Source organism: Polypterus senegalus, chromosome 10 (genome assembly GCF_016835505.1).
Source record: "Polypterus senegalus isolate Bchr_013 chromosome 10, ASM1683550v1, whole genome shotgun sequence".
Lineage (NCBI taxonomy): Eukaryota > Metazoa > Chordata > Cladistia > Polypteriformes > Polypteridae > Polypterus > Polypterus senegalus.
The window spans coordinates 162,574,423-162,598,992 of record NC_053163.1 but is presented as its reverse complement, the minus strand read 5'-3'; the positions used below and the strand labels follow the sequence as shown (position 1 = coordinate 162,598,992).

The following is a 24,570-nucleotide window of genomic DNA, read 5'->3' as shown; positions in this document are numbered from 1 at the left end:
GTGCTATGGGAGCTCGAGCGTCTTGATTCAATAACACATTTTATGCCACAACTGGCATACCAATTGTGAATTTTGCACTGTTAATGCCAGTTATCTTTGTTTGTTTGCTAATTATTGCTTTTTGATTTATCATTCTCTTGTTTTAATTTTACTAATGTTGTTTAATTTTATTGTAAGGTGGCCTTGAGTGCTAAGATTATTAAACGGGATTTTATAATGGCCAAATATAACTAAAACAATTGTTCAGCCTTACCGATGAAATGTAATCCCTGTGATCAGGTTTGGAGCGCACAGCGGTTTGTACAATCCCAAACTGCACATGCGCGAGGCACCTTTATGCTGTACTTCACTCGGCAGAAGTGCCACTCGCAATATGGCAGAAACGTTGACGTACGATACTGCTGGTCATGCGGCGTCTAGTAATTCTATGTCTATGTCTACAGCCATAGACATAGAATTATATATGTCTGTGTCTACAACTGCGGTGACGTATGGTGCAGTGGCTCTGCAAGTGGATGCTACTCAGCGAGCCTGCTATTATTTGAGCGCGCACGGTACAGATGCCTTTTGGCCCTAAAGGCGCTCCGTCCGGCTCTGGCATGTGATGACGTCACTGCCTTTGACTAGGGGCGGGTCTCCTTGTCTTCCGCGTTCAGTGCAGCTGTCCGCTGCGAGGTGAGGAGGCGGTTTGGAGCCGTGCAGAGCTTCGTTGGTGACAGCCATGCTGCTCCCTGGGGGTAAGCAGCTCTTGATGCGGCTCTCCGGCTGCTGGAAGCCCCTGCTCAATGGGCGTCTCCTGCTTGTGACCAACACCGTGAGCTGCGGGGCGATCCTGGCCACGGGGGACATCATTCAGCAAACTCTAGAGAGGAGGAAACGACCCGGGCAGCAGAGGAGCTGGGCCCGCACCGGTGAGTTGCGTTTCGCCGAATCACGCGCGAGATTACAAAGGAGTGCGGGGCATAACGGGGCATCCTTGAACGAAGGTAGAAAAAAAAAAAATACGTGCGTCCAGGGTGAGGTGGCAGGGTGGGCTTATCGGAGAGGGCACTCGTTCACGAAGCTCTTGGCTTGACTTGGAAGACGAGAAGTTTGCACGGCAGGCACTCCCTGTTGCGCAGAACTCGCTTGAGGGGAGAAAACAACCGTCCACGGCATGGCATGAGCAGCTGTCAGGCAGCGACCCTCCGATGTACGCCAGTGACACTTCAGTGTATAGACCAGGGGTGCCCACACTTTCTCGGCTTGCGAGCTACTTTTAAAATGACCAGGTCAAAAGGATCTACCTACATTAAAATTGAGAGATATATATACACTCTGCGTATCAGAGGTAGGTAGTAACGAGTTACATTTACTTGAGTAACTTTTTAAAACATTGTACTTAGATAGATAGATAGATAGATACTTTATTAATCCCAAGGGGAAATTCACAGAGTAAGAGTAACTAAGTAGCTAAGAGTAGTTTTACTGCACCATACTTTGTACTTTTACTTGAGTACATCTGTGAAGAAGAAACTCTGCTCTTACTCCGCTACATTGGGCGACACTCGACTCCTTACTTTTTTCCATTAGATAAAGTCTGACAGTCAATTTTCAATCTTCTCCGTGTAGTTGATGCCGTCAAGTTGTGCCCACGTCTTCCATTGCGTCTCCAGCTCTGACGCGAGGTTTTCGATGTTCCCCAAATCGAGGCGCTGCAGCTTTGAGGACAGAAGTTTGAAAGCATTAACTGAGCTAATCATATTTACCACATTGGTTTTCTCTTTACCTTGCAGCTGTAAATTAAGCTCATTCAACATGTTGGTCAGATCGGGAAAAAAATGGCAAGTGTAGCGGCCATTGATCGTCATTAAGTTGCTTGTATTCTGCATGTCTAATGACGAGGAGACTCTCCTTTATCTCCGGCCAGGGGTCTTGAAATCTCAGCAGGAATTTCTCCCTCAATTGAGGCCTCTTTTATCATCTCTCCACCTGGGAAGGACTTCTTATGCTTAACGATCGAGTGACTCGCCCTGAACGATGCTTCGGTGTGTCTGCCTTTGCTTTTGTATTCAGCCGAGTGAAAAATGACGGCTGTCCGATTAACTGTGATTTTAGTTCCCTCTCCTTTCTCTTTCTCAGATCGCTTTTTCGTAAGGAAGTCAGTTTCGTAGTTTTTATGAACAGTTTGAAGGTTCCTTTCCACATTTTCCTTCTTTGGAAGAGCAATGATAGATTGACAGATCAGACAAACGCACTTCGATTGTCACATTGTGAGAAAAAAAAAATCCTCTTCCAGTTCCACATCCAGCCCATAAACAACACGTTTTGTTTTTAATCCCTTCTGTAGTCGATAGAAATTGGAAGGCTAACTACAAAGTAGATCACTTAGATAGCCGGAGTGTTGCAGTAGCTCACGTGTGTCAGAAGAAAGGAGATCTCCGACTGGCCGCCCTGTATGTCAGTCAAGTGGCCAATGCCATAGGAAGGGTACACGATAGACTAACGTTTAAAAAAATGTGTTTTGAATTCAACGAGATCTACCGGTCGATCGCGATCGACGCATTGGGCACCCCTGGTATAGACATCCTATGTGGATACAGAGAGAGTGACATATGTGTGCCAGGCGCTTGCGACATTTTCACCAGTCACGGGACAACAGCATGGCTGCTGCTGGCAGGTATTTTGCAGGTGACACTCGGTTAGGTGATTCTGGGCCCATGAAGTTTACCGTAATGGACGTAATTCTGAAGTGCTGCACTGGGGGTGTCTAGTGACAAAGGACCACCTGGAGACCCCTTGGGAAAAATCAAGACAGGCTAAATGTTGAGGAGGGACCAGGATAGAAGGATTTGGGTGATAAGCAAATGTGGAAGACATTGAAACAGATGGGCCAAAGGCTGAAGGATGTAAACGTCAGCTGTAAAGAGCGCTTCAGTGAGATCACTGGGTACCCTCAGAAGACGAGTTGATTTTATATTCGTAAATCGGTGTGAAACATTAAACGTCTGGTAAGTGATGCCAGTAGATGGCCTGGCTGGCCCCAGGTGGTAGTGCCATGTGGGTCGGGTCTGTCAAGTGCTTGGAATATTGGCGAGCCCTGAGCCGCCCTTCTTCTTTCTGCCTCCTCTGCTCAGGACTGTCATGGCGTTGGCACGTAGTTTGCCCATCCTGCACCCTTTCATTTTCTTCTGTTGTTGTTCTGGCAGGGCGGATGTTTGCCATTGGATGTTCCATGGGGCCAGTGCTGCACTTCTGGTACTCTTGGCTGGACCGCATGTACACCGGGAAGACCTTAGCAGTGGTCACCAAGAAAGTCTTAATAGACCAGCTGGTGGCATCACCTACCTTTGGCGGCTGGTACTTTGTGGGTAAGTCATCCAGAGGTCCAGATCCTCTCCCAAACTGTGACTGTAACGCTAATGACTGTTGATGTATGTTAAATATGTCCTCTTTTATTTTCTTGAGGTCCTCTAAAAAGTTTAATTTAAGTATCCTTGGATCTAATGCCTTGGCAGATGTGAACAGAAAAGGGGGGCGTTTATCGGCTTGGGGGGTCAGCACAGGGTTTATCGAAGATGGTCTGCCTGGTTTTTCTTCACTGACAGTAAATGAAAACGGCCAACAGCAGCGTGACGTCTGCCACTGACTGGCGAGGTCACTTCCTGTAAGTCTTGTGTAACAAACCAGACGGCGAGTCATGATGTTTGTCTTCAGATTTTTGCTGTTCTTCTGAATTAACTCGCCATCTTGTGCTCTGCTGTGATGGATTTCTGAGCCTCTTCTTGGCTCGGGGTCCAAACACAAAGCCAGAAGCCTTGAGACGTGATGATAGGACTGTTTGCCAAGCCCAGAGTGTTCTCGGGTATCGATCCGCTCCCTGAGATTGCACACCATATTGTGAAACAGCAGCTCCTTGTTGTTTTAGAAAGGAGTGAAGTGATGATCCAAACACTTTAGTGAGGCTGAGGAGACTGGCGAGGAGAAGCCCACCTCGTAGCTGGTGATTTCACGGTGAGCTGCTGTTGACTCCCAGACGTGAACTGCTGGCTCTGCCCTGTGGACGGACAGACAGACAGACATCACTGAAAAGGTCACACGTGTGATCACTCACCGTCTGTCACCACGTGTCATTCAAACAGCCATCTCACGTGACCACTCGGCACTGCCTCGTCATATCAGGGGCTGGAGAAGCCGTGAAACTCCCTGGTGACGTTCACTCGCCCTCTACTGTCCTTCTGTTGCCACATCCTCGGCATGCGCTGGATTTGTCTGATCTTCAGGAGGCTTTTGATGAGGCGTCACGTAAACAAAGGGGGGCTCGTGTGTAGGTGAGTGCAAAACTGGCCCATACATAGGAACCAAAGGGTCATGGGAGAAGAACCATCTCAAGTTTGGGGGATGTTGACAGTGGCGTCCCTTAGGGGTCTGTGCTGGGGCCACTGCTCTTTTTTATGAGACACAAGCGATATGAAGAGCAAGCTGGTGAGGTCAGTAGATGATACTAAACTGGCAGCAACAACCGATGACGCAGAATTGGCTAAATTGTTACAGAGGGGCTTGGTTGGCTGATGGGTGGGCAGATTAGTGACGAAGGAAATATGAGGTTTGAGTACACAATGGGAGATCTGAAACTTGAATGTAAACCGCTGCATAAAGACCAGGGAGACGTCTTGGGCTGGTCAGTGTCTGCATGCACACGATGCCCAGACGCCGTTAAGAAGGCCAACAAGTGAGCTGAACTCTGTGCAGACTCCAGACACCATCTCGCTCGTGCCACCTCCTTACGTGCCGCAGTTTCTGTTAAACAGTTGGGATGCCTTTGCCTTTTTAAACCCCTGAGTCCTTGTTGGAGGTCACTTCCTGTCCCCCAGCTTGTAGACGTAATTGCTGTTCCCTTTGTCCACATGTAGCACTGTCCTATATTAGTCTCCATATTCCAAGACTTTGTCCTCGTCGTCAGATGTTTTTAGTTGTTTTAGCCGCCTCCTCATTATTCGAACATTAGAACAATCTGGTGGCGAGCAGGCCATTCTACCCCACAAAGCTCACCAGTCCTGTCCTCTTAATTCTTCTAAAAGAAACATCAAGTTGAGCTTTGAAAGTCCCTGAAGTCTTACTGTCTACCACACTACTTGGTCTCTCACTCCATGTGTCTGCAAAATTTACACTTCACAAGTGTCAGGCCGTATCCCCCTGTTCTTGACAAACTCATTTTAATGTCACCGTCTCGATCCACTGGACTGATGGCCTTCATCATTTTAAACACCAGTCAGGTCTCCTCTTCATCACTTTGAAGGCTCAGCTCTTTTAGTCTTCATAACTCACCCCCTGTAGCCCCCCGTAATCCGCCTGGTCGCTCTTCTCTGGACCTTCTCTAGTGCTGCTGTGTCTTTATGGAGACCCAAACTGCACACAGGACTCCAGATGAGGCCTCACCAGCCTGAGCAGACCCTCCTGTGACTTGTCCTCCACACGTCAAGGCGCTATATAACCTGACATTCTGTTAGCCTCCTTAATGGCTTCTCAACACTGTGTGGCAGTTGAGCTCACTACGACTCCTAAGGTGGACCCTCGATGTTCAGACCCCCATTGTGTATTCAAACCTCACATTTTTACTTCTTATGTGTAATTCTTTACATTTCCTGACATTGATTTTGATCGTCCACAAATCTGCCAAGCCTGTCTGCTGTCCAAGTCCTTCTGTGATGATATAACGGATTCCAAATGATCTGCTAATCCACTGATCTTGGTATCATCTGCCAACTTGACCAGCTTCTTCCTTATATTCCTATCTAAATCATTTATATTTATTACAAATAGCAGCGGCCCCCACACTGCCCCCTGCTGGTCACTACTCTTAACATCGGCCAGTTCTGATGAGGTTCCTGGCACCATCACCCTCTGCTTCCTGTGTCTGAGCCAATTCTGCACCCATCTGCACACATCACCCTGAAGTGCCACTTCTTTTAGTTTGATGCCCACCCTCTCATGTGGCACCTCATCAAATATTTTCTGAAAGTCCTCATCAATCATCTCATCTGCTCCTCTCTGGTCGTCTCCTTTTGTTGTCTCCTCATTGAATTCCAGCCTGTTAGTCAAACACAACCTCCCTCGTCTGACCCCACGCTGACTGTCCTGTCCTTGCCATGTGTCGCTCCATCTTCTCCTTAATAATTCCTTCCGTTAATTTTCCTGTGATGCCCGTTAAGCTTACTGGCCTGTAGTTGCTCTGATCTGCCCTGTCACCCTTTTTATGTAACAGGATGATATTTGCTATTTTCCAGTCCTCCACAATCTCTCCAGTGCCCAGTGACTTGCTAAGACTATGTGTCGAGGGTTCATATCTGTACTCGCTAACCTCCTTCAACACTCAACTCTAAATCTGATCTGGTCCTGGTGATTTGTTTGATGTCAGCCTCTTTAATCTGAGCAGCTCGTCTCTCTCTACGATTTCCAAATCCCTCAGCACCTCCTTAGTACAACAACAACAACAACATTTATTTATATAGCACATTTTCATACAAACAGTAGCTCAAAGTGCTTTACATATTAAAGAATAGAAAAATGAAAGACATAATTATAAAAAATAAATCAACATTAACATCGAATAAGAGTAAGGTTCAATGGCCAGGGGACAGAAAAACAAAAACTCCAGACGGCTGGAGAAAAAATAAAATCTGTAGGGATTCCAGACCATGATACCGCCCAGTCCCCTCTGGGCATTCTACCTAACATAAATGAGTAGTCCCTGTTACTGCTGGGCGGTTATCCACTTCCTCACATGGGTGTTTAGGGCATCTGCTAATTCACTGCCTGTATTTTTAATTCCCCTTTACTATTCTCCCCCTCCTTGACTGTGACTCTCTTGGGCTCGTCTTTCTCCTTAGCTGCCATATTCCTCTCCAACTCTCTTTTAGCCTCCCTGATGTCCTCCTTGATGGTTGCTCTCCTGTTCTTCTCTGTCCTACGGTTCACTTTGGAGTTATTAGTCTTCTATACCTTATCCATCTGTTTTTTCCTTTGCAGTTGTACGTTTGTCCTTGTCCTGCGTTCCACTTCTAAATCTGTTCGGCTGCTCCTCGACTGTCCCCACACTTAACGGCCTCTCGCAGTCCATTTCTCCTTAGACTTTGCCACATTTGCCCAACCAAAGTAAACGTCCAGACTTTTGCACTCCTGTGCTTCGTCATTCTTCCAACTTACTGAGAATTGTATTCTATTCTGGTCATGTGATCCTAGTGGTCCAGTCACCTCGACACCCTCAATTCTACCCTCATTATTATCACAAGCCAGACGTCCTCACTAAGATGGGGCTCATCGTCCAACTGAAGAGGATTTGTCTTTAAATTCTGCAGCCCCTCCTCCTTTTCTGTTGTTCTAAATTTGTCTTTCCTTCAATTATCTGCTGTCCCTCTAGTTGTACTCGTGGCGTCTGCTGGAATCCACGTCATACGTGTAAAGCATGGACTCCTCAATCAGGATGAAGCACGTGGCACTCTGCCAGGGACGCACAGCTTCCATACGGGACATGAATGCATATCAGACCCCTCTTTGCCCCTTTAGTGGTGGATCATGTTTTATGTTTAGCCGAGCTCAGCTCAGGTGATATCTGCTACCCTACAGTGGTCCCATAATGCCTGCTTTGCTGGCTGAGTTATTTCGAGATGCCTCGCTCGCCTCCGGTCTGCTTTTTTAAGATACCCCCAATTGTAGGTGCGCCCCCATTAACTGTCCTTGTAGGCACCTCGTCAGTATTTAGTGACCCAACGTCACTCGGTAATTCACTTATTCACTTTGTTCTCATTGAAGTGCTCCATTAAATTAAAAAAGTTCAAATTTGGAACTGAACTTTGCACCCCCAAAGTGTCGTGTCATCATTCTCACCGCTAAGCCACCAGTGACCAATCAGGTTGCATCATTTTATTGTATGGCTGATGACTTTGCACTCATTCTTTGTATACCAGCGACACGTCTGCCTGATCGACTAGTTCACTGCCCCCTCATGCATTCAGCAGTCGGGACTGGCACATCCTGCTGGCCAGTGGTCTTAAAGGGCAGGCTGACCCAAGAAGTGCGGTATTCTGCCCGTCTGTCTGCGGAGACGTTATCTTTAGGACAGCATTAATAAGAACAGTAGCAGTAAATATTTAATAACCCTGAAGTGGCATCTCTTCTCGCTAATCAAAGTGCTTTACATGGACAGAAGATGGGGGGTGGCACTTGTACCTCTACCATTGTGTAGTACCCACCTGCATGGTGCAACGGCAGCCATTATTGTGCTGTTAGTTGGAGAAGAGGTGAGAGAGACAGACATTTAGAGACGGGCAAGTGATTAGGGGGCCTGAATGACCAGGTTGTGGTGTGCAAATTAGCCAGGGCATCAGGGTACCCCCTACTCTTTTTGAAAGATACCAGAGGGACCTTTAGTGACCATAAAGAGTCAGGACGTCTCATCTGAAGGGTGGCACTAATTTTATTTCACGGTGTCCCCATCACTTCACTGGGACATTGGGGTCCACATACAGACCTCAGGGTAAGCGCCCCCTGCTGGCCTCACCAACAGCACCCCCCAGCTTCTCCTAGGTGGTCTCAAATCCAAATACTGGCCGGGCCCAAGCGTGCTTATCTTCTGATGGGTGACCTCTTGTGAAGTGCAGGTGGTGAGGCTGATGACATCACATGACAACAAGAAGAGGCCACCACAGTGCTAGAGTGCTGATGCAGGTGGCTTCTGTTGTTGGCATCACTGTAAGTGGCACTGAGCGTCCAGTCCAGTCCAGCAGGCACTTTGGGGTCATGAAGCCCTCCAGATCTGCCCAGGATTAGGGGACCTAAAATGCAACAGAGAACTGGTGTTAGGCAGTAAGAGTGCCCTGTACAAATGTGGCACAGCTGGGCACAGTGATGACCAGCCACATGCTAGTGGCAGAGCAAAGGCAACTGTGAGAGTCACCACCCTTATAGCCCTTCCAGGAAATTGGGCCAGAGATCACAGCACTCCGCCTCACAACGTCCCTAAAGCCATTTGTCATCTCCGTGTCACAAACTGTCAAGTCTGGCACTGATTACTTTTTTCTGTTTGTTTTCAGGGATGGGCATTTTGGAAGGCCGCTCGGCAAAGCACGGCTGGGATGAATTTGTTTGCAAGTTTTGGGAATTCTACAAGGTAAAAGAATTGGTGGGTGGCACTTGGGTGTGCATGGTGCCCCCTTGGGCCTGCATTAGACAACTTTCACGGTGGGAACTGAGCCATCCTCTCCCTGCCAGTGTGGAGGGTTGTGGGCATCCCGTCCTGTTCTGCAGTATGTGGAGTGTCTACACCTCTTTGGATGGGTGAAGAATAACGAGAGCCCTGCTGCCCTGCACTGCCCTGCCCTGAGAGTGTGCCACCGTGCTGACGTGTCTGATTAGTCGCCCGGGCCAGCAGAGCACTTCTTTTTATCTTATCCTTCATTCATCCATCCATTTGAGGTCCTGCCTGTCTGTCACCCCCCCAGCCTCGTGGTTCCTCCTCCTCCTCCTCCTCCTCAGTGTTGTTTTGTCACCTGTAGATCCCCCTTTGCTTATTGTAGATTCATGATGTTCTCACAAAGAGGGGTCTGAGAATGGTGACACAGCACGTGGCACACACGGGGGTCTTCAGAGTCCGTGCTCGGAGACGGGACAGGAGGGTGACGGCCATCTTGAATTCAGTACTAACTTTATCTCCCTTCTTTCTTTAAGGCCGACTGGTGCGTGTGGCCCCCTGCTCAGATGTTTAATTTCTATTTCCTGCCCGCCAAGTTTCGGGTCATCTTTGTGAACATTGTCACCCTGGGATGGGACACGTATCTGTCCTACATCAAGCACCGAGTAAGTGATGCCACCTTTTTGGGGTCGCAGCTTCATTTTCAAGATGGGGACGTGTGACAGCTAAATGGGGGAAGCCCCACAAAGCTCAGGACCAAGGGCCATGTCTGTCGTCACGATGGATGTCACCGTGTGTCCCTGGGCTGAGGCTGTAATTGACTCAAGTGTGAAACGCCACAGCACGGGGTCTTTGCTGGTTTCCCAAGTGGGTCTTACCACCCTGTGGCCGGTGACTGGGCCTGAATTATGACAAAGTAAAAGGGTCCTCGTCAGACCGGGCCGAGGGTCTTCTCTCTCTCTCTCTCCGAGATTCAGGCTTCAGTTTTGTGCCCCCTGGAGACCCTTTGTTCCAGTTCTTGCATTTCTGCTGCCATTTTGTTTGATCTCCGGCGTTGATAGCACTTTGGGTTTTACCTCCAGATGCCCCCCAGAAGTTTTCACCAGGGTGTGGGGTTATTTCAGATGGCAGCTCACCTCATCTGCTGAGATCTCCAAGTCTGGCCCAGCTGTGCGTTTGGCACTCCTGTTAGTGGGGTGGGGGCGGTTGTGACCCTTTTTCTTTCAAATCTTTTAGTCGCAGCCCCCCTCTCCTTTTTGGAAGCCAAGTTCCAACTGATGGGACTCCAAGAAGCTTAGCACTTAAGGTCCCCTCAACCACGCTGGCACTCTGGGTCTGTTGAAATGGTTATTGGATTGGCAAGGGTGGGCACTGCAGTATGTTCGGTGGAATGTGGAGGGTCCCAGCTGGCCATCTGCACCTCTGCAGTCTTTTCACAGATGACTTCACTACACCCTCGGTGGTCCGGTGCATCCCTTGGGGCACTTCCTACCCTCTCACCAGTCTTGTGCTGCACGTGCCAACCTTCACTTTTCCTTTTAATTCTGCACTTGTCTTCCTCTTGCACCTGTCTGGTCATCGTCACCTTCACTGCCCCCATTTGTCAGCCCCACCATTCCTCAGCGGTGGCTTCCTCGTGGGCACCCACCATTTGGCTGCAGCAGTTGCCACCTGGACAGCCCCTGGAACTGGCAGCCAATAGAAGTCTGTCACTTGGAAAAGCAAGAAGTGACGAGGCAATGCAGGGCTGTTTTACTGCGGGGCCGTCGTGTAGCGCACCTCCAAGAGGGGGCCGCTCCAGAGACCCCCGCAGATTCATTTTATTGTCATTTGATGGACGCCAAGGTGGCTGAGAACACCTGACATACAGTTGGCTCTGGTGAAGTGTCCTGCTCAGGGTCACACAGTGGTGGCAGTGGTGGGATTCGAAGTCCACCACCCTGAGCACGACGCCGCCCTGCCTTCCATTATTATTGGTAATGTGGCGCCCAGGAGACCACCAAGTGAGGCAGCCAGTGACCCACGAGAAACGTGAGCGTAGTGTCTTCTGGCACAAATGGAGCAGTGCGTGCGTGTGCTAAACTGAGGTATACTCCAAGACCACCCGGCCCCCCAGTCGTGCACTGCTGCCTCATCTCCGGTTAAGACCACCAGAGACGTCTCACAGAGGCAGCCATTGCATGGTGGGCACACAAGTATGATTGTGATGGAGTTAGTGGGCCACCTGTTGGCCACCTTTACCTCTCGTTGTTTGGCTAAGGGGTCCGATTTAAGCATCGGCTACTCCTTCAGAGAGTGGCTGAAGAAAAACAAACCGTAGCCACAGTGTGACCCCCCAACCATGAATTAGAGGGACAGATGACGGACTCATTGGGACACTGGCACCAGGGGCACCAGGCCTGAACTGGGGAGTCACTGACATACTGGAAAGAGGGGGGAAACAAAAAAAAATAAAATGAAGTGGACTTGGCAGACTGGGGGGCCCCGATGCTGCCCGTCCGAACGCTGCCCGTCCTGACGCTTGTCACTGAGCCCACTCTCACACTTGTTTGGTGTTGTTGTTTGTCTGCAGGACCCTGAACTTACAAACAAGCCCAGCGGGACCCTCGGACATCAAGACTCGGAGCCCTCAGAGGTCACAAAGAGTCTGAAGGAGAGACTGTGAAGTTTCCTAGCATTCCCTTGTAGGTGCCAGCGTGGGACTTTCTCCTGTATGCCATTGAAACTGCCAGGGACCTTTGGGACTTCTCTGAGCCATGGTGACCAGTCTGCAGGGTCAAACCAGCGCTGAAGGACCAATTTGCTTGTTCTCGGCATGGGCGCTGCCTTTGGCGCACTCCCTCATGGGCACAAACACATCTGAGGGCTGCTCAGGAAGCTCAGACTTGGGTGGCACTGCCCACCTTTACCTCAACAGCCTTTCCAGTTTTTATATTCCTCTGCCACCTCACAAAGCCTAAATTGCTCCAGTGAGGCGAGCAGCTGCTCACTCCATTGCCACTTGGGTACTCTCTGTCTGCCCAACATGCCATCATTCGTTAGCACCGGTCACATATCCCATCATGCATTGCTCCCTCAGCTCATTCCCCATATGCTGTCACCCAGTGGTCTTCAGCATGTGCCTCCCTCGTGTCCCATCATTCCTTGCTCTGTCACCACTTATCCCGCCATTGATTCCTGCAGATTTCTGTGCCACTGCTCTGTTGTGCCTTTTCACATGTGTGATGGGAGGCAGCCTTGCCAGTGTGCCATGGTGTCTGTGATTGAGACTGGCCACAGGTACCCATTCATGCACAGTGGTGTTGCCCCTTGGTAAGCCCACCTGCCTCAGATGTCTCACACACAGCTGATGACTACAAGTTGGTTTTGTGTCTTTTGTGCCCCCTTCTTGACTTTCTATACCAATGTGCCAGCTGCTCTCTTGCCCTGCCTGTCCAATAAGTTGCCTTTTTGTCCCCATTGGCCTGCAGCTTTGACATTTCAGTGCCAGCTCTCCTTTATGCCAGGGCTTTTCAAAGCCAGAGTGCCATTTTATAATAAATTGGAGGATTGGACAGAGGCGGCACACCAAGTGGGTCTCGAGGTTGGTACACTCCCTGGTCAGCTCCTGTCCTGGACTCCTGGTGCTGGCCGCCTGCCCGCTTGTGTTCTGAGTGACCCCTGTGGCCCCCCCTTCAGTCTCCCTGTGGTTCACTTGCTGTGTTGTCCTGTAAGTAAAGGTGGGCTCCTCTGTCACGTGGTGGTGGTCCTTCTTTATGTTGTAATTTCACAGGCTGTGCTGCAGTAAGTGTTGTCACCTTGGGGTCAGGGACAGTGGCTGCCCTCAGAGCAGACCCAAATGACCCTCTGATAAGGAGGACCCTCCTGGAGACCACCGATGTCACAGTGCCAACTGACGGGAACAGCGAGCAGAGGGGGGCAGCTCATTTACTGCACCCATAAACGGGGTCCAGAGAGCCCCCCAGGTGAGGAGGCTGACAGTCGAGGGGTGTCATGTGTGAAATGTGCAGCCCCTCGTCGTCTGTACTTAAAATGCCACTTCAAAGTAAAACGATGTTTTAGCAGGTGGGACCCCCACACGAGGACTCGCTAATAATAAAGCAGTGGGCCAGTTTCTCCTTGAGGCGGTTCAGTGTGTCATCAAGCGGCAGACCCCCAGTGAGGGCTTTGAAGTCGTTGCCCCTTTCACCTCCTTGAATGTTACTCCAGTTTGCCTCTAGGGGACGCTTTGGCACAGCGCAGGCCTGTGGTCCTTAAATGATGAAGCAGGTGGGCTGGCAGGATGGGCTCTGGCTACGTGTGGGTGTAGTCCATGAGTAACCCCGCCCATCTGTACCCATCATCACAACTTTGGGGGTGGGGGTCCCACCCACCCATCACATAAACTGGCAAAGGGTTTTGGGCCAGTGGAAGAAATGAGACCCTCATAATAAAAATGAGCTGAAGGCCGCTTCGATGGCCCCCCTAATGGGAGATGAGTGGGAGTCCCGGCCTGTGGAGTGGTGCTGCTTTTACTGGTGGGCTGAGCCCCTCCTAGAAGGTACAAAGTGACACATTGTCATTTTAAGGTCCTCTACTTGGGGGGGTCTGTGGAGGTCCAGCACAGGGTGACAAGTTGAGAACATTCAGACCTGGGACACTGAAATTTGAAGCCAACGGCTGAAGCTTTGAGTGTGGGGGTCTGGTGGGTGGCGGGACTTGACTTTAAATCGAGAAGGCCCACCGCTGGGTCTCTTAACTCCGTAATGTCCGCTCCCTAAGTGACCCGCCTAACAGCAGTCAGCTTACCCGTTACAGTAATCGATAAGGTGCTGATATCCTCATCATCATCATCGTGATAAAGGGGCTCACAGGCGATGGAAGACCCGTTGGTGCCCATCGAGCTCGGCTGCTGAGGATTTGCTGGCCAGTCGCTCTGCAGGGCTGTCATTGAGCTGAGGATCAGGGGACGGAACGATAAGTTGGGGACCGTATAAGGGGGACTGGTGAGGCCTGGCTGGGTCACCTGGGTCAGTGCATGCAGATAGATAGAGTGAAAGGCGCTATATGATAGATACTTTATAAATTCATGATAGAGTGAAAGATACTTTATAAATTCATGATAGAGTGAAAGGCGCTATATGATAGATAGATACTTTATAAATTCACATACTCCAGCAGCAGCATACTGATAATAACAATATTAAAGAGTGATAACAATGACTGTATAACAGACAATAACTTTGAATAATGTTAACGTTTAGCCCCCCGAGTCACATAGTGTGGGGTCTCCTCAGTCTGGCAGTCTGTCTCTGAAGCTGCTCCTCTGTCTGGAGATGATCCTGTTCAGTGGATTCTCCATGATTGATAGGAGTCTGCTCAGTGCCCATCGCTCTGCCACGGATGTCAAACTGTCCAGCTCCGTGCCCACAGTAGAGCCTGCCTTCCTCACCAGTTTGTCCAGGCGTGAGGTGTCCCAGCACACCACCGTGTAGAAGATGGCGCTCATCACAACCGTCTGATAGAACATCTGCAGCATCTTATTGCAGATGTTGAAGGACGCCAGTCTTCTAATGAAGTATAGTCGTCTCTGTCCTCTCTGGCACAGATCATCAGTATTGGCAGTCCAGTCCAGTTTATCATCCAGCTGCACTCCCAGGTATTTATAGGTCTGCACCCTCTGCACAGTCACCTCTGATGATCACAGGGTCCATGAGGGGCCTGGTCCTCCTAAAATCCACCACCAGCTCCTTGGTCTTGCTGGTGTTCAGTTGTAACAAAGTCCTTGATTAGCTTCCTATACTCCTCCTCCTGCCCACTCCTGATGCAGCCCACCATAACAGTGTCGTCCGTGAACTTTTGCACGTGGCAGGACTCTGAGTTGTATTGGAAGTCCGATGTATGTTGGCTGAACTGGACCAGAGACCAGTCCAGTCCGCTGTGGTGCTCATGTGCTGCTGACCACAATGTCAGACCTGCAGTTCCAGAGACGCACATACTGAGGTCTGTCTGTAAGGTAGTCCACGATCCATGCCACCAGGTGTGAATCTACTGCCATCTCTGTCAGCTTGTCCCTAAGGAGCAGAGGTTGGATGGTGTTGAAGGCGCTAGAGAAGTCCAGAAACATCATTCTTAGAGCACCACTGCCTCTGTCCAAGTGGGAGAGGGATCGGTGTGGCATGTAGATGATGGCATCCTCTGCTCTCACCTTCTCCTTGTATGCGAACTGAAGAAGGTCGAGGGCGTGGTGGACCTGTGGCCTCAAGTGGTGAAGCAGCAGCCGCTGCATGGTCTTCATCACATGTGACGTCTGAGAGACAGGCCAGAATTCATTCAGCTCACTAGGACGTGATACGTTACCTTTGGGACTGAGGTGATACAAGATGTTTTCCAAAGCCTCAGGACTCTCCCCTGTTCCAGGCTCAGGTTGAAGGTGCGCTGTAGAGGACTCCCCAGTTCCAACGCACAGGCCTTCAGCAGTCGTGGTGATACTCCATCTGGACCCGCTGCTTTGCTGGCACGAAGTCTCCTCATCTCTCTGCTCACCTGCGCTGCTGTAATTGTGGGTGTTGATGTCTCACCTATGCTGGTATCAACAGAAGGATGGGCTGAGGGTTCAGTACTCTGAGGTGAGAGTGGGTTAGGGTGGTCAAACCTGTTAAAGAAGTTGTTCATTTGGTTTGCTCTCTCCACGTCTCTCTCGATGGTGGCACCCCGCTTCGAGGTGCAGCCAGTGATGATCTTCATCCCATCCCACACTTCCTTCATGCTGTTCTTCTGTAACTTCTGCTCCAGCTTTCTCCTGTACTGCTCCTTCACCACCCTGAGCTGGACTCGGAGTTCCTTCTGCACACACTTGAGCTCACGCTGATCACCACCTTTAAAAGCCCTTTTCTTCCTTGATGTCACTTGTAATCCATGGCTTGTTGTTAGCATAGCAGCGCACTGGTCTTACTGGAACTCCAATGTCTATCCAGTAGTTGACGTAGTCAGTAGTGCAGTCAACAGCCTCCTCAATGTTCTCACTATGTGACCCCTCAGGATATCCCAGTCTCTCAGAGCCTCAGAGGACCACTTCCTGAATGACGTGTGGTTGTCGGTCACTCCGTCACTCTTGGTTTGTAGTGAGGCTGAAGCAGAACCAGGTTATGATCGGCGGGTGGCGCTGTGTGCGTCTTTAACGTTGGCATACAGTAGGTCGATAGTCCCCGGGTGTTCCAGTCCACATACTGGGAGAAGGCAGGTAATGTTTTGTCCAGCGTCACTTGATTAAAGTCTCCTGCGATTAGCACAAGCGCCTCGGGGTGCTGCGTTTGTAACTTAGCAACAGCAGAATTGATGACGTCACCCGCTATCTCCGCGTTCGCCCGAGGAGGGATGTAAACAATAACAACAAAGACGTCCAAACTCTCTCGTAGGGACGCAGACGTACGGCCAACAGTCCGATGTCCCTGCAGCGAGTTACACCATCTTGTGTTCACACAGAGAGCGAGTCCTCCTCCTTTCTTCTTAGCGCTGGTACTCGCGTCTCTGTCCGCTCTAACTGTGCTAAACCACGTTGGCATCTGACATGTTAGTCGTTAGCCACGTTTCACTAAAACACAGCACACTGCGTTCTCTGGAGGTCCTGACATTTTTCACCAGCACGGCCAGTTCGTTGATCTTATTTGGTGGTGAGTTCACATTTCCCAGGATCACAGAAGGCACCGACGGTTTGTAGCGCCACTTTCTCGCTAGACGCTTGGCTTTTGTCTTAGCGCCGGCTCTGCTGCCCCGATACGACCTTCTTACCTCATCAGGTAAATAGGGAACCACACTGGCGTGGACATTTGTTCTCAGCGCTTGAAGTTGACTACTTGAATAGACGAGTCTCGGCGTTTAAAATTACATGTCAAGTAGTAAAAAGTGTCCAGGGAACGAGTCCACGTAAAAAAGTGATAGGAGTGATCAGTGAAATAAGAAGGTGGTAGAAAAAGTAAAGTCGTACACGGAGCTGCTGGAAAGGCTGCCACTTGCGTCGGTGCCCGAGTCATGATGTGACATTAAATCACCTGATGAGCCCGCGATGACGTCACTGGTGACATGTCTGCAAGACCCAAAATGGCCGTCTGGAGGACAGGAAGGTCACAAGTGATCGCTGAGCCCCATGCAGGCCTTGTGGGGTCACACAGTGCAGACGAACTCAAAAGGAAGCGACTTCTGTCTGTTGGCCTCGCCAGCCTCGTGAAAAACAAATGAAATGGGCACAGCGAACTCCACCACTGGGGTCTTTGGAAGATCTCCCAGCATGCTCTGCGGGTTTCAAGTTCAAACTGCCACAGCATTCGTGAAAAAATTCCTCAAAGTTTGTAAAGACCAGGGCCTCACGTATAACGCCGTGCGTAGAACTCAAACTATGACATGACGTAGGCACAAAAGCCGAAATGTGTTTACGCACAGAAAACTCCAGATGCAGGAATCTGTGCGTACGCCAACTTCTGTGTTCTTCTGCTACTTAAATCTCGATCAGCGTGAAAAGTAACGCTCGTGCACGCGCTTTATGTCCCGCCCCAACTCCTCCCCGAATTACGCCTCTTTGAATATGCAAATCAATATCAATCGCCCTTAAGCTCCGCCTTCTGTGAGAAGACAATGGGAAAAGGGGGGAAATATAAGAATTTCAGCGAATACCAAGTGGAGGCAAAGGAAAAACAGACTATTAGTTCAAATAAACTGTGGAATAATCGAGAAAAGGAAGTTGATCGAGTGACATAGCGTGTCGGAGAAACTCGAAAGCTCAAATACACAAAGTCGCACAGTGCTGGAAATAAAGAAGAAGTCACACATCAAAGTCGCCGTGAAAAGCCGAGTTGTAGCCCACCGTCTGAGTGCCACATGAAAGATTATTAGGGTACAGAGAAAAAAAATAGGAACACGGTGGGGAAAAAACACGAAATGTCAACTTGAATCTCGACATCTCCACTTTAATCTCGTAGTTTATTTTGTCATTAAAGTAGAACGTCATAAACTTCATCTTAAAAATCGTTTAATTAACCAGTTTCTAACATCACATCGTAATTAAAGTCGCACGTTAAATGCTTTGTTTTGTATTTGATCTTCTACTCGTATGTGCTCTGTGTGTGTGAATCACTACTTGCTTCTTAAACCGGCTCTCTTCCTCCAACTGGTCACAGAGTCCATGACATTCGTGACATTACAGCTCTCTGAATAACTCAAATACTGAGATGTATACGTGATGTCATTGTCATGATGATAGGAGTTAAAGCACGTTATTAAACAGGAGTTTCACTTTGATGAAATCATTTATTACAGCAGTACAATCAGGGGCGGCTCTAGGCTTGTGGTGGCACTGGGCAGAGGAAGAATCGGTGGCTCCTTCGCCCGCCCGTCAGTAAGGTAGCTTATCACGGTGGATGGCCACGTCCGTTGTAGACACTGATAGCCGCCTCGTGCTCATGACAAGCATTTATCTTTTGTTGAAATTTGTCGCTGCGTTTTTAGCTGTGTTGTTATTTTCTCTTTCTGTTTTATATTCAATATATGTTGGCGTAGCCGCCCCAAGAGTCCTTGCTTTTCTTTCCCCAAGTAACCGATCGCCACACAATCAGCTCTGTAATAGACGTTAAGCCATCTGTAAGCTTAGCGCCGATTCTTCAAAACGTTTAAAGAACATTGAAATATCTTCGTAGTACATGTTTAATTATTCTATCCTTCACGACACTCCCAGTGAAGAATATAGATTATTTAAATGAAGTTCAAGTTTTATGTGTATAATTTAACAAACATATTTTGCTGCATTTCACCTTAAAAATGATCTCGTCATCTTATGTAAATACGCGCTTTATAAAGTGGCTCAGGTTGTGTGATATTATAACTGTAGTGCAAGTTTACAGTGAGGTGATTGTACTTCTAAGTCCTAACAGTTCTACAAGGAGCAGTGATTGAGTGCGTTTAGAGCTCTTAGGATGAAACTGTTTGTGAACCGCGAGGTCCGTACAGGAAAGGCTTTGAAACATTTTGCAGTGGCAGAGACAGCGTGTCCTTAAAGCTGTATACCGATAATTGTCTTTCCGATCAGCTGCTGCTGTGATTCACACTCGGATACAGTGATATAAATACTCTGAGTGGTGCAGTGAGAGGAATATGGAAAAAGATGATCCGCTGTGGCGACTCCTAACGGGACGAGCTGAAAGAAGAAGAAGAAGAAGAAGAAGAAGAAGAAGAAGGTGCAGTGAGAGTAACGACGCTAAAGCAGTTCTGCTGTCTGCACTACTCTGGCTGTTCCCTGGCCCATCATATTGTTACGAGTTCATTACAATCAGACGCGTCACACTAATAAACGATATGCGGTCAGTTTTGGTGTATTTATAAAATAAAGAGTAACCACACAGGAACATTGGCACTGCTGTGATGCTGGGTGCCGCCAGTCTGCCAAACCGAGCGCAGAACTTCCATACGCCAGGCTATGAGGTACCGTGTTAAAGTGCGCGGCTTTAGGTCAAGTGTAAGTTTTATACATCGCGATTCGAACGTAGAAAAGTTCTTACACAACATTTCTGTGCGTACGCACCGTTCATACCTGAGGCCCCAGGAGATCCCACAATGCAATGGAAGGGGCGGATCTTTATGCAAATACGGGATGGTCATGTGACTGCAACAAGCTTATTTTACATTGTGGAACACTTCACCCAAACATGACATTCGCTCTGAACGTCACCAACTAAAGTCACAGAGAAAATCGTTCAGTGGAGCCTCCCAGTCACCAATTCCGGACAATAGAAAACAATGTCACCGCGTCACTCGAGTCACCTAATCTAAATGTGCTGACATATTACAAACATTTTAAAAAAAGCAGCCGGCTGTGTCAACGGCACCACACGTTCCCACAATTCTGTGCGTCAGACCTGAGGACGGGGCTCTTAACCAATGAATGAGGGGCAGAGGCGGACCTCCTCCCGTTGCTTTGCCGTTGTCCTCCTTTCCACATGAAGCCACGCCAGCTGTCACCGTGAAGCACAGAATGTCACTGTTTGGTGGCACATTCCTTCAGATCCCTGCCAGGGATGACGGACGTAAAGGGACCAAGAGAAGGGTGACATTTCCTCGTCCTCCTCAGTGACGTGCGCTTTGTGGAGATTCTGAATAACTGAATTGTGTCACCATAAGTAGGAAGAGCCACACGATGCCAGTGTCACCGCAGTTAATCCACTGGTGACCAATTGGTGAAGGCCGGACAGGCCTGCTGCTCTCCACAGGTGGCACTCGCGAGGACTGGCAGGGAGAAGGACAGTGCCCGGAGGGTCAGACGTGGTCAGGTAGCGGAGCATTGAAGGACCAAAGCGGAATGTCGTTCTTCTGACCGCAGATTCGTTCCTAAAGCTCCAGTGGAGTCGCCACTCACCCCAGGACCCCAACAGGGCTGTCCACTGAAACCACAACACCAATGGACCCCCAAGCAGGGCAGCACTGCCACCCAGGGTCCTGAAGGACCATGTGCCCCTAAGAATGAGCCCTGTAATGGCCACTCAGCTGGAGGCACCAGCCTAGCCCTTCACTGGAGATGCCCAGCAGGGGGCACCAACCCAGTGGTCTGTGTGTGGATCCCAATGCCCGAGTGCGGTGACAGGGACGCTGCACTGGAAAGCAGCCTGACCCTCTGTGGGCGTCCTTTGGAAAGAGTTGGTTGTACCCCGATGTCCTGGCTAAACTGCCCACCATGTCTGGTCATTCTGGCCCCCTAGTCAGCATAGAAATGGCTGCCGTCACGTCATCCAGATGGTGCCTGAAGTGCCCGCCGCAGTGAGAAAGGCGCTATATCAATGTAAAGAACTGTTATTCTTATAAAGGTCTGGGCCACTACCCACCCACCCTGTGCCACCCCCTAGAGGCAGGCCTGGGCGCTGCAGGTGCTGATGTGCAGAAGTGGGGGTTCAGGAGATGACAAAATGGACGGGTCAGCTGACGAGTGGACCAACGGACGCACTGCAAGGAATGAGGGCAACATAAGAAGAAGACCACCATGTGAAGGGGGCAACAGCATTCATCACAGCTCACTGACACCGTGCCCCCAGGGGTCATTTGGGGGTTTACGTAGAACATTCTGCCCTCAGTGTGGTCAGTCACATGATGGTCAGCCCACCAGTGGGCTCCTCCAGACCCCCATCGTTTAATGGACCTGTGCTCCTGGGCGCCTTCTTCAGGGCCCTGTATTCAAGCCCCCTCTCAAAGGCGCTATATTAACAAGGACCGGCCCACCGAGTGGCCTTTTTGTGTTTGTCTGTGAAAGATGAAAACGAGCCAATTAGGGCACGGTGAGGGAAACAAAGGGACAGTCAGCATGTGGTGGTCCGCACGGGGGGCCGATCGATTAATGAACGGACCCACAGACTGGAGGACTGACTGATTGATGGACTCATTGACTTTACTAAGAATCCTCCCCAGTCAGTCACTCCGGTGGTCAGCAGTGGGCGCTCCATCTCCTGGGACCACTCCAGATGACCTCCTGTCCACACCACCCAGTGGATCCCCCTCCTTGTTCAGATCTTCCCTAAGCCCACCCCGTCCTTCACCTTGAACTTACCGCTCTCCCAGTACCACTCCAGATGACACTGGTCAGGTCTTTTCTGCCCAGTCCATGGTGACCCCTCCATGCCCTCCACTCACCCACACCACATGTCCCATCCCATTATGTCCTTTGTCTCCCTTGTGGTCTCCCCTCCAGCCAGCCCCCTTGCACCATTGCTTCTCATCACTGATTTCCGGTTCACCTTTTTCTGTTCTTTTCACGGGTAGCCTGTGACAAGCAGCCCTTTGATGCCCCCTAGTGGTTGACCTGTTGGTGGCCATGACAAGTGGCCCTTTGCTGCCCCCATGTGGAAGTTGCCACTCCTATCCAAGTTTCTCAGCCTTGCTGGCCTGGTCAGCAGTGTGGTGCCACCTTGTGTTGCAGTATTCCAAGCTGGGATGGCAGGTCCAGGCTGCCCGTTGGCACCACGCTTTGCCCCAGAAGTCACTCACACAGGCGGTTTGGTGTTTCGTGTGTGTTATTTTTTTATATTTTTATTTCTTTCTCAACAGATACAGCAAATAAGGAGATGACGACAACTAGCAGTTTGACACTTGATGACGTCACAGTCGTCGCATAAACTACTTGGTGAGGTGGGCACTTTGGACCCCCAGTGAAATGAAAAATGCAAACCAAGAAGAGGCCGAGACGCGGCCCGCTCAAGAAGCACAGGGCATAAGGGCCACCCCGCAAAGCAGCGTGTGTCGGCCAGCGGGTGGGTGCCATTGGCAGTCTCTCTGGTGGCCGACAGCTGACACTGCTACTTCAGTGGCATGGAGGGGGCAAACTCAAACACCCGGGTCAAAATCACGACGAGCACAGCGCAATTGCCAGGAGCAAAATGACAGCACTAATAGAGCTGGGGACGGTCACCATCTGCCACAGCCAGCAGGGGGCGCTGTCCACCGAGTCCTTGGACGGGTCCTCTCTCGCTCTTCTTTTGTGTTTGCTGCCACCTCGACGCCATTGGAGAGAAGGAGTGGCATGGCAGGCTGGCTTTGTATTGCTCAGGGTTCTGGTCACTTGGAGTCATCCACACGGCGGGCTCCCCGACTGTCACCATCTCGGCACAAGCGACCCGGGGTCAGCGCTATTTACAAAAGGAAGACGAGGTCAGGAGGCAGCCGAGGGGCCGGGACCTCAAGGTCAAGAATTCTGTCCGTTTCTAGAACGTTTCGGCCGGCAAAGCAAAAGACTGGAAATTGATATAGTAGGAATTGGCCGCGGTCACTCACAGCAGTGCCCAGCCGGTGCCTCTGTCACTTCTGGCCAAAGCTGTCGCCCCTAATAAACACCAGAATGGGCATCAAGGGCGCCACAATGAACACAGAAATCAAGATGCCAACTTGCGCCACGATTCATGAATGGAAAAGGAAGGGAACAACTGCAGGGTGCCTCCTAATGGAGAGCCCTCAGCCTGGCATCACACCCCATTCAGTCTGCTCGGCTTTGCTTTGTGGTCACCATGAATGGCGCTATAATGTAACGACTCAGGGGGCAGGCCAGCTGGGGCGAGACCATCAGGAAGAGGTGCAGCAGCTCCCAGAATGCCACTCTCGTTGTCATTGTCACATTGTGCAAACCTGGCAAAGCAAATGGACAGTGGCAGCATTCTAGCCTAGGCCAACCCAAAGGTGCCACCAATGGGAGAAAAAGAAGAAAAAGTAAAAAGTGAGCGAGGTGGGCACTACAAGCCATCGGTGTACCCGTCATTGACAGATTAGCGCAGCCTGGCCAACAATACCCACCGTTACCCCTAGTGCTTGTGTGCCCACCTCAGTACAGCAACAGGTGGGATTAATGGGGCAAAGTCAGACCTCCGGAGAAAACTGCACAGGTGAGCATGGCAAACATCGGGCAGGGCACCAGTGGAAATCTAAGTGAGCAGGGCATGTGACCTGGCACTCCAAGGAACTGAGGGCATCCAAATTGATGGGCACATGCTTTTCTGCAAGGCACCCCCTTGCCCCTTTATGGCCCCCTAGTGGTTATTAAAATGTCTTCCTGTGATATAGTGCCTTTCACTGTGACATGCTGCCTACTGCCATGCACTTCTCCCTCCTTTTCACCCTCCTGTTCTCATTGCCCCCAGTAGCACCGATTCAGAGATGTGCCCCGGGTAGTGGACAATATGATGCAGTTCTTTCTTTTTTATATAGTGCCTTTCACACTCCACTGTCTTTCTGTCTTTGATATTTTGCCTTTTGCTGTTATTATGCCACCTAGTGCCAGGCTGTTCATTCCTTCTGTCTTGATATAGTGCCTTTCACAGTCACATGCCCCCCATTGGACAGTCTCCTGCATTTCTCGTTTCCTTTCACTCCACTGTTGCCCCTGAAGCACCAGTTCTGAGATGTGCCCTGGTGCCCAGTAGATGGCATCCCCATGCCGCCTCTCGCCCGAGTCTTGCAGTTGTCAGGAGTGGCGTGAAGGTGTGTGGCGCAGAGCTGGTGTGAATTATTGATTCGAGTGTCGCATTACATGAGCCGGCTGGCACAGGTATCGGTGACGGTGTGACGCACGGCCTTGTCACATGCATCTGTCATTGCTCGCCCGCCCAAATGCCCCCCCTCGCCACCGCTGACCTGCCCAACTCTCAGCTATAGAAAACAGAAGAAGGACGACAAAAAGAAAAGAAAAAGTCAAAACAGCCAATGACCTGAAGGAGGCGCTGCGCTCAGGAAGGCGCACGTCCGTGGAGCTCCTGTGAGTCCGCAGCGGCCGCTTGGCTCGTTGGTCTCCCTTCTAGAATTTTCCATGGAATACACTAAAGTAAAAAACGGAGTGCCTCGAGCCGGCAGCCCCGCTATCGGGGTGGGATGCGGGGGAGCAGGTGTGACATGACACACAAACTCGG

At 50.2% G+C, this 24,570-nt stretch overlaps 1 protein-coding gene across 1 annotated transcript; it reads left to right on the top strand.

Annotated features, from left to right (window-relative positions):
• The first annotated feature begins 638 nt into the window (after positions 1–638).
• On the top strand, positions 639–12,904 carry mpv17l2 (MPV17 mitochondrial inner membrane protein like 2). The gene is made up of 5 exons (XM_039767208.1): positions 639–911; positions 3,189–3,350; positions 9,072–9,148; positions 9,706–9,834; positions 11,742–12,904. The coding sequence occupies exons 1-5, from the start codon at positions 722–724 to the stop codon at positions 11,832–11,834; spliced, it is 651 nt and encodes a 216-aa protein (XP_039623142.1). The 5' UTR covers positions 639–721; the 3' UTR covers positions 11,835–12,904.
• Positions 12,905–24,570: the final 11,666 nt, after the last annotated feature.